Source organism: Lactuca sativa, chromosome 4 (genome assembly GCF_002870075.4).
Source record: "Lactuca sativa cultivar Salinas chromosome 4, Lsat_Salinas_v11, whole genome shotgun sequence".
Classification (NCBI taxonomy): domain Eukaryota; kingdom Viridiplantae; phylum Streptophyta; class Magnoliopsida; order Asterales; family Asteraceae; genus Lactuca; species Lactuca sativa.
This window is the reverse complement of record NC_056626.2, coordinates 54,449,931-54,460,827: the sequence shown is the minus strand read 5'-3', so window position 1 is coordinate 54,460,827 and position 10,897 is coordinate 54,449,931. Positions and strand designations below refer to the sequence as shown.

Sequence of the window (10,897 nt, the reverse complement as noted above, 5' to 3'; positions counted from 1 at the left end):
AAGTGTAAAAGACCTAAATCTTTAATTTTAAACTCATGATGTAAGAACTCTTTTAAGCTTTGTATTTCTCCAATGTCATCACCAGTGACAGAATGTCATCAACGTAAACTGCAACAATAGTAATTGATGAATTTGATTTCATTAAGAAAAGAGAATAATCGTTTGGAGAATGAGAGTATCCTTTAGATCTCAATGCAGTGGACAGTTTAGCATACCACTGCCTTGATGCTTGTCTTAACCCATAAAGAGACTTTTTTAGTTTACAAACAAGTGAAGAGGAAGAAGAAGCTTCATGTCCAGGTGGTAATCGCATATACACTTCTTCATGTAATTCGCCATGTAAGAAGGCGTTGTTTACATCAAACTGATGTATGTCCCATTTTCGTTTGACTGCAATAGCAACAAGACTTCTAACAGTGGTGAATTTGACCACAGGAGAAAAATTCTCATGAAAATCTATTCCATGTCTTTGAGTAAATCCTTTGGCTACCAAACGAGCCTTATATCTTTCTATAGATCCATCTGATCGTTGCTTAATTTTGTAGACCCACCGACAAGCAATTGCCTTTTTTCCTTTAGGAAGTTTAACAATGTCCCATGTCCCATTTTCTTTTAAAGCAGCTAATTCATGTTGCATAGCTTGTTCCCACTCAGGTACGCCCTTGGCTTGATGATAAAAAGCCAGTTCGGTTATATTATTTTTCACATGAAAAATATACGAATCATGAAAAACCAAATTACAAGCTGCATAACCTTCAGAATTATTAATGCAAAAATTTGTAATGGTATGAGGGCAATTCAGATCAGAAGATATTACAGCATTACACACATAATCATGGAGATGTGTGGGATATATGATTCCTTGAAGATCTTCTGAGTTGTACAGGTGGGACAGGGGTATTTTGGGAATTTGATGAAAATGAAGGATTGAAAGGTTGAATTGGTACAAAAAGGGAAGGAAAGTCATTTGAAACATGATCTTCTGTTGAAATATTTGGAATATAGGAAGTGTTGGAGACAAAATTTTCAACAAATTTGAGAGCGGAAAAAGATGTTCAAAAAACTTAACATCTCGTGAAATATGTATTGTTTTAGTGACAATATTCAAAACTTTGTAAGCCTTTTGTCCGAATGGATATCCAAGGAATATGCATGGATGAGCTCCAGACATGAACTTATCCTTAGCAATTGTTGTTGAAGAAACAAAACACAAGCATCCAAAGGCTTTTAGCATATGCATATCAGGTTTAGCACCATATAGAGCTTCAAATGGAGTTTTATTTTGAAGAACTTTAGAAGATGTCCTATTGATGATGTGGGTACTTCTGTTTCATTTGGTCTTCGCGTTCCCAACTGAACTCTGGTCCTCGTTTGGCATTCCATCGGACCTTCACAATGGGAATGCGACTTTGCTTTGTCCTCTTGAATTATCTATCCATTATCTCTACAAGCTCCTCAACAAAGTAGAGATTCTCGTTTATTTCAATCTCGTCAAGTGCCACTACCAGGGTCTCATCAGACATGCATTTCTTTAGGTTGGACGCATGAATACAGGATGTACATTGTTGAGCTCTTGTGGTAGCCGAAGCCTGGAAGCCACCGAGCTGATCCTAGCAAGGATTTCAAATGGCCCAATGTACCTCGAGTTCAATTTCCCACGCTTCCCAAAGCGTATCACCCCTTTCCAAAGAGAGACTTTTAACAACACGTGATCCCCGACTTGAAATTCCAAGGGCATTCATCGTTTATCCGCGTAGCACTTTTGTCGGTCCCTGGATGCCCTTAGTCGTTCCCGGATTTGGACGATCTTCTTAGTTATTTCTATGATGATTTAAGTACCGATGAGAGTGTTGTCGGGTACTTGCCCTTTTGCCAGTTGTATGTCTCCCACCTCGACCCAACACATAGGTGATCGACATTTGCGTCCATATAAAGCCTCAAATGGAGCGACCTTGATGCTAGTGTGATAGTTATTATTGTATGAGAACTCTATGAGTGGAAAATGGGTATCTCATGCCTTGCCGAAATCTATCACACAAGCTCTGAGCATATCCTCTAGTGTCTGAATGGTCCTCTCACTTTGCCCGTCAATTTGAGGATGGTAGGCCGTACTCATATCGAGCTTGGTTCCCAAGGACTTTTGAAGTGACTGTCAGAACCGTGAGGTAAATCTACTATCTCTATCGGAGATAATAAATATTAGCATGTCGTGTAATCTCACAATCTCTTTTATATAAGTCATGGTTAACTTCTCCATCTTGTCAGTTTCCTTTATTGGCAGGAAGTGGGCGGATTTGGTTAACCTGTCAATAATTACCCAAATGGTGTCAAATCTGTTCTTCGTCTTGGGCAGTTTGGTGATGAAATCCATGGTTATCCGTTCCCACTTCCACTCGAGTATGTCTGGCTGTTGTAGTAGACCCAAGGTCATCTAGTATTCTACCTTGACTTTAGCGCAAGTCAGACACTTGTTTACGTATGTAGCGATTTCGGCTTTCATGTTTGTCCACCAATAAAGCTTTATGAAATCCTGGTACATCTTGTCGGGATCCGGATGAGTGGATTATTTTGTCTTGTGGGATTCATTCATGACATCGTCTCTGTACCCACCAAACTTCGGTGTCCAGATTTGATCCATGAGGTAGTATGCTCTGTCATCCTTGTCTATAAGGTTCTTATCCATCCATCGCAAGGCTTCACTTATGACATTTTCAGGTTTTAAGGCTTCCAGTTGAGCCTCTTCGATCTGTGAAGACAGGTGAGATTGGATGGTCATGCTTAGTGACTTTACTTCGCTTCCCGAGTATTCCTTTTGGCTCAGGGCATCTGCTATTATATTGGCTTTGCCTGGGTGATAATGGATTTCACACTCGTAGTCGTTTAGTAGCTCAACCCATCGCCGCTGCCTCATATTGAGCTCCTTCTGGTTCAGAATGTGTTGGAGGCTCTTGTGATTCGTGAAAATGGTGCACTTTGTATTGTATAGGTAGTGCCTCCAGATCTTTAGAGAGAACACTACTGCTCCCAGCTCGAGGTCGTGTGTAGTGTAGTTCACCTCGTGGGTCTTTAGTTGTCTTGACACGTAGGCTATGACCTGCCCTCGCTGCATGAGCACGCAACCTAATCCTTGATTGGATGTGTCACAGTAAACCATGAATTCTTCCGTCCCTTCTAGGAGGGATAAAACTGAGGCATCGCATAGAGCTTGTTTCAAGGTTTGGAAATCAGTCTCTTGTTTCCTTTCCCAGATGAAGGTTACACCCTTCTGAGTTAGGGCGGTGAGCGGCTTAGCGATCTTGGAGAAATTTTGTATGAACCTCCTGTAGTAACCAGCGAAGCCTAAGAATTGCCTGATCTCCGTTGGGGTTCTGGGTGTTGCCCAACCTTCGATTGCCTTTATTTTGGCAGGGTCCACGTGTATTCCTTCTTCGCTGACAACGTGCCTTAAGAATTCTACTATGCGGATCCAGAATTCGCACTTGGAGAACTTCGCATACAGTTTCTCCGCCCTTAATGTTCCTAAGACCTGAGGTCACCTATGACTCTGACGGTTTGTTCCTTAGTCAAAGTAAATATGCTCATGATATTTTAAGTCGGGCAAGTCTTCTTGATTCCAAACCAATTGGTCCGCCACTTGCTACCAATGATGTTTTTACTACTACTGACACTCCTTTTCATGACTATACTTTATATTGATAGCTCTTCGGTACTTGACTATCACAAGGTCGGATATTTCTTATGATGTAAATCAAGCAAGTCAATTTTTTCACACTCCCACTGATCAACATTTTACCCTTGTTAAAAGGATCTTACGATATGTCAAAGGCACACTCAATCATGGTCTTCATTTCTTTGCTCCTACAAAGTATATGCTTATTGGTTATTCCAATACAGATTGGGCTCACTGCATAGAAACTAGGCCTTCCACCTATGGTTACTCTATTTTCTTTGGTGGAAATATTGTGCCTTGGAGTGCTAAGAAACGACCCACCGTTTTTAGATCAACTTGTGAATCTGAGTATCGGGCTATGGCGAATACTGCTACAGAACTCATTTGGATCACTCATCTGCTACGTGATCTAAATGTGTAACCACCAGATAGACCTACCTTACTTTGTGACAACTCAAGTGCTATTTTCTTGAGCCAAAATTCCAAAACGAGCTAAACATATAGACACTGATCATCATTTTCTTCGTGAACTTGTGTTGTTTGGAAAGTTGCATACAAAATTTGTTCCTACCAAGCTTCAAGTTGCCGATATTTTCACCAAACCATTGGCTAGACCACTCTTTGATAAGTTTCGAGAGCAACTAGGAGTTCGTCCACCACTTGTACGCTTGGAGATAAATCCCCTATATAATTAGCTTTTTTTGTTTCCTATATTTGATTATTTAGTTACCTTGTATATCTCCTACAATTATGTTGTATCTTGTATATAATCTCGTTTAATGATCAATAATATTCAAGGGGAACATTTATCTCACTCCCACAGTAGGAGATTTACTTGGGAAATAAAACAATTAATTACTAGGTGCCAGCCTTAATCCTACAACAAAACATGAAGAATACAAACAATTCATATCTATACATCTGTGTCCTTAAGACTTTAACCATTATATTGTTTTCATACTCGTCGATCAACCATTAAGCAATAAATTCATCATTATGTCATTCCACCAATCTATCGGGCCGGGCAAGCACCAATGCAAACAATCATTTTGAACTTTCAAATCCGTTTCTTTCCCATCAAAAGGATGAAACACGCGATACGGGCCCGGGTGACCATCGGGCCTCAACAGCGATAAACGGGTCGTATCAAACAGTCTCAAACCCGACCCGTTTATTACATGTTTAGCATTCTCAAATTCTTCCAACTCAACATCTCTCATTATAGTATCAATATCTCTCATATCTATCTCACCATCTTTAAACGGGCCCGTTCGATTACAATACCCGCCCGTATTCCATTCACCGTTCTCAAAGTGATCAGGGGTAGTTGACCGGAATAAAACATTGACTTTTCGATTCGATTTTGTAAAAAAATCGAAAACCGTACGGAGTGATTTTCGATACGCGTATTCGAACTCGATTTCCGATATGTTTTCGTTTTTACAGTTATGACACCCGATGATAGTGGCATTTTCGTAATATATTGCAGTTTTCAAGAACCATTTTCCACCTGCAATCATGATGTGGTTGTAGTCGTTAAATTGGTTAGCCCAAATTAGGTCGAGTTCATCGAGATGAAGCTCGATTGGACCCATGGAATGCCCATCGTTGTCTTCATATATATTCGCTTTTGTTAAAAAAGGCGACCAGATTACTGAAAGCGTGAAGTTATGCGACTTGAAGAACCATTTTTTGCTTCTGTATTCTTCATCGTGATAGACTTCATCAGCTTCTTCAATCTGAGAAAGAATACAGAGTAATGATTGAACGTGGTTGCGGGAGATTGAATCTCCGATGAACGCCATTGATTTGTTTTTCATGAAATTTAGAAAGATTTCGGGGTCGAATGGTGGGAGGTTGCAATCGGTGGGACTCCACCGCCAGTAGAGGTAATCGGAATCTGGACGGCCGTTTTTCATACAGTTTTGATGCGGTTCGATGGTGTTGCAGGTGTGGTTGGTGTAGCGTGGACCGGTTGCATCCCTGATCCATTCTCCGGTGAATACGTCACATTCCGTTGAACCTAAGTCAGGAATTCAATGCTAATGTGACTTATTTGTCATGCAATAAAATTCTTATTGAATGTTCCAAATTAAATTATGTCGTTTTCTCAAAACTTTAATCCAAAAAAGTAAATGCGTGTATCTTCCAGATGATGTCTAAGATCAATCGTACTTTTACCTGTTAGATTGATTGTGAAATCAATTTTGATGATCTTAAAATGGTAAAGAAAAAGTGAAATCAATCATGCATGTTAATTAGCGAAAATACAGATAGTTAATCAACTTGATACCTTCGTGAGTCCTGTTGTTATTCACCGGGGATTGGTCGGAGAGTGTAAAATTAGCCACCACCAGCAGCTGTGGCGATGGCAATTTTCCGTCGTCGTCTCCATCAATGAAGCCGGAAATCTGAATCGAACTTGAGAAATAGAAGCGAAAAGCAAATCCAATAAGAATCAAACAAATAGCAATCTTAACAAACACTTGATTCCGCCATTGGTTGGATGTAATTTGACTGTTGCTCATATCAACTTTCATCTTCTTCATTATGAATTTTTGGGGGAGAGATGATGCAAATGTCAACAGAAACATCAAATTCAGAGCTTTCTCTCTCTAAAACAGAAGGAGAGAGAGGGAAAGGGTCTGGGGTTTTGGGGTGGGTTCAGGGTTGTATTCAAGTTGGGTAAAAGGTGGCCTGAACTTGTTTTTGACGAAAGGAGAGTTGAAACTTGAAACTAGAAAACTTGTGCATTACCTATTGTATGTTATGCTTTAACTGTTGTATAGATTGCTTTAACAAAAGTATTATGTATATTAGCACTAGCCGTTATGCATTACCAATTGTACATTATTCATCACAATAAAATTTAAATTTATAACTTACATATTATAAAAAAAAAAACTGAAAAAGTTTCAACTATCTAATACTATAAAATTAAGTGTCAATTTTGATTTGATCGTGTTATCGATATTTTATATCATTTTCTAAAGGTGTGATTTTGGTAATTCGTATGTTTGCTTTATGAAATTGATAATTCTGATGTTAATATAAAATTATAAATATACTTTTGAATAACATTTATAAAATATAATAGTTATCAATACTAATTTCGTCGTATTCCGATCAACAGTGGCATTTATGAAAATTAGTTGAAAAGTCGACATCCAAAAGTAAATTCACGTCCATTTTCGCCAGCTCCCAAGTTCTAAGTTTCTAACCAATTTTTCCCTTTTATATATTTAAATAATGTAGGTTTAAATGTTATAATTACTGTTTATTTGAATAATCAAAAACTTCAATAAGCAGCAAAATGTGATTGGCTCAAATTGTCAAATCTAAATGCATGGTCCTACTCCTACTCATGAAGGCCTGTGTTTTTTTTTTTTTTTTGTCCTCTAATATACGAGTAAATTAGGTAATCAAACTAGTAGGACTCATGTATCTTACTATGATTACCTTGTAAACAATTATTTAAAAATATCATCAAACCAGTAAATACAGCTTTACTAAATAGTGATATATAAACAATTAATTGCAATTTAGTTAATTCTTATTACACGGGTTGATGAAAAAAATATTAAAATATAAACAATAACTATTTTTTAAAATAAAATTTTAAAATAAGAAATGAAAAAACATATTAATTGCAATTTAGTGTAATATTTATTACATTTGATACTTAACATATATATACTTAGTATATGTATTATGTGACTTTTTTATTTTAAAAATTAAAAAAAAAATCATAAATTGACATGTGGATATTATTTATTTAAAAATTATCACAAAATGACAAGTGTCAAAACTCATTAGAGATTGACATGTGGCAAAATTATCTTCATTTATTATAGTAGATGATTAAAACAAAATGCTAGATTCGAACGATTAAATAGTAAATTTATTTGAATTTGAAATTTAAAATAAGTGAGAATTATGAAAAAAAAAACATGCAAAAAATAAATAAATTAAAATTATGAGTTTAGTTATCAGACTCGTGTACTAAACTGGTTAATTATAACAAAATGGTAAACACAAAGGTTTAAATTGTAAATTTATTTGAAGTTGAATTTGAAATTTAAAATTTAAAATTTAAAATTAATAGTCATTATGGTAGGTTTAATTTATGGGAAATAAATTAATGATATATTGGAAATGAAAATTAAAATAAATGACAAGTGGAAAATAAGTATATCTCAAAATTTTGACAAAATGACATGTAGCCAAGTGAATGAGAAAAGGACATGTGGCAAAATCATTTTCATTTATTAGGGTATATATATATATATATATATATATATATATATATATATATATATATATATATATATATATATATATATATATATATATATATATATATATATATATATATATATATATAACAGTTTGTTTAAATGGTACTCGCGAAATAAAATCAGAATTACTTATAATGTTAATTTATGTGAACGCTAGGTCCATATATTGAATTATATGTTTTAACAAATTCCTCACCAAGTGTTTTCATTTCGATAAAATGTTTGGTAGGTTATCTAAGAAAAGAAAAAAAAGGGTTGCAAATGCTTTCATACCAACACACTTGATTACCATTGTGAAGATAAATAATGTTATTGCTCATATAAAGGATTTTATCGAGATGGAGCATTTACACCAATGATGTCCGAACAACCCACACATAAGTGCAATGAAATTATTGCAAATGGAGACGTATAATAAAACAAATCGAAAAAAAAATGAATTACCAATATTAAAAAGGAAGTTAAAGTTGCTGAAACTAGCTAGATATCTTATACTATTCTCCTCGAAGAATTTTACATGCAATAAGTTAATACATCTTAGTTATCATCATACATCTTAGCTAGATATCTTCGATACTATCATTCTTCCCTTTTTCAAATCCTTACCACAACTCAAGTACTCTACCAATATACAAACACAATCGCCGCATTCTTTGTCAATGTATATCTTTGGCAAAATGAATAGTGAACTTCATGGGGGGAGTAATAATGTTTCCTCCACTAATCTATCAACTTTAAGAACATATAGTCATATAAATATAAGCCTCAAAAGATAATAATGTTTCCTCCACCATACCATTACTAACTTCTGGAAATAAGTTATCATATATTATAAAAGTCCACATCATATGGTCCAAAACGATGCTCAACCAAGGAGCCTTATTACTATTTAGTGGGAAATAATACATGTACAATGATGTAAATTTTAATTCTGCAACTTAATTGATATCATAAAATTTATAAATTTGATTATATACGTACTCAGTCAACATTTGTCAAAGCTGGATATGGAAGCTAGGACCCACCGGCAACTGACATCATTTTCGACATGTTGTGAAACTTCAAAAAATGGATGGGTATAATCGTCTACCTTTGCTCGACTAGTTTAGAATCAAATAGTATAAGACTCCAAAGATCAATATGGTATTAATAAAAGGGGAATTGTAATTTATTAGTGGATCTGTTCTATTATATTTTTCAATTTAACTGGCATAAGATTTCTTACATTGGTATCAATCCGGCCACAATGTTTAATAGAAAAATAATGGAAAAAGGATGCCGCAAAAGATGGGGGACCCTATAAGTTATTGACAAAATATCTTCTAGCCATATGAAAAAATAAATAAATAAATAAATATGATCTTTTCTTTATCCTTAAATCGTATAGATATCCCATGGCACATTGGAGTGGCATCCTTAATTTTGCATGTCTGTCTCCTTGGAGTTATGTCCCATAAGATCTATGAGAAACCATCGGCTATTTCCTATCTAATCTACATAGATAATTATGTGATAAATTTGGTCAATTCGTTCATAATATGTGTGAAAACATCCACTACAAAGTTTTGTAGTCACCATATCATGGCCTCATATGCTATCAACCACTCCCTATATGTACATAGAACGGTGTGGTGACTGAAAACGTTGGTGACAAATTGTGGTGTATTGATGATGCCAAAGCATTGTCATTGGGAGCCTTTTTCTCCGTTGGCCTTTATCCCACATGTTCATCAACACCATCAAAAAACCCAAAGTTATCTATGAGTCTATCTACCATGCGGAAATATGCTCGACATGGGTTTATGTGAGTTGCACCATGGATGTTTAGTATAGTTAGTAAATTCATAATTATTTTTGTTAACAATTTTTGGTTAATTAACTAATATTGTAAGTACCTCATATTCATGGATAAATGAGAGACATGACAGACATTGTAAGTACATCAACTTGTCTTGCTGCTGTTCTAAAAAAATAAAAATAAAAACTAATTATTGTAAGTACCTCATATTCATGGATAAATGAGAGACACGTCCCCCAACTCTAAACGACCACCATTTGCCAATGTATGGCCCTTGGGATGACATCCTTATTCGTTCTAGCAAACTCACCGGCTATTTTGGAAAGTATCATAGATCCAAATCCATTAAATCATACAATGACAAAACATTTTACCAACATATTTCTATTTATATGTTGATATTTGAAATTTATTTGAAGTTATTGTATCTTAAATACATATACTAATTTGTGGACTCTATGTTTTCATATCTTACACTTTCTTTTCACCTACTATTATTTTGTTTGTTCGGATTTTCCTTCCTCATAATTGTCGAACGAACTAAGTGTACACATGTTTCCATGCATATTAAGTAAATTATTATAATATAACATAACACGAAATTCAGTTAACGTTTTCTAATACTTGTTCCAAGATTCTAAATCGTCAAAAAGGCACACACACCATGATTTGGCCAGCAAATGATGTTTTTGCCCCATAAATTTATGATCCAACATAATAAGAAGAAAAAATCGAACAACATCCTTATCTTATATATCATCAATGGTGGGTAGTCAAACAACTCCATTAAATTACTAGCATACAACGAATGTAAATGGTCTAATATGGGGAGCATTGTGTCCTAAACTGATTGATAACATCCTCGTCTATTATTATAATTCCCCCAAATTATAACATGGAGACAGTGCAAAACTTTTGAGGTCCAAAATGCACGTAGTATCATCCAGCATGAGACCACATCACCCCATGAAACCACATCACCCCATCACCATGGTCATAAAGGATATAAGACAACAAAATAATATAGATGAAATATATGTTTCTATAATATATTATTTTGGGATATTTAACCACACCCCAAAAGATGGTCTCATAAACAACCTTCTTTCTTGGTCCTCAAAGCATCAAAGT

At 35.2% G+C, this 10,897-nt stretch overlaps 1 protein-coding gene across 1 annotated transcript; it reads right to left on the bottom strand.

The window, feature by feature from the left end:
* Positions 1 to 4,462: 4,462 nt before the first annotated feature.
* Positions 4,463 to 6,389, bottom strand: LOC111876790 (protein trichome birefringence-like 26). Its single transcript, XM_042900993.2, has 2 exons — positions 5,964 to 6,389; positions 4,463 to 5,693 (listed from the first exon to the last, which is right to left on the bottom strand). The coding sequence occupies exons 1-2, from the start codon at positions 6,262 to 6,264 to the stop codon at positions 4,639 to 4,641; spliced, it is 1,356 nt and encodes a 451-aa protein (XP_042756927.1). The 5' UTR covers positions 6,265 to 6,389; the 3' UTR covers positions 4,463 to 4,638.
* Between the last annotated feature and the right edge of the window lie 4,508 nt (positions 6,390 to 10,897).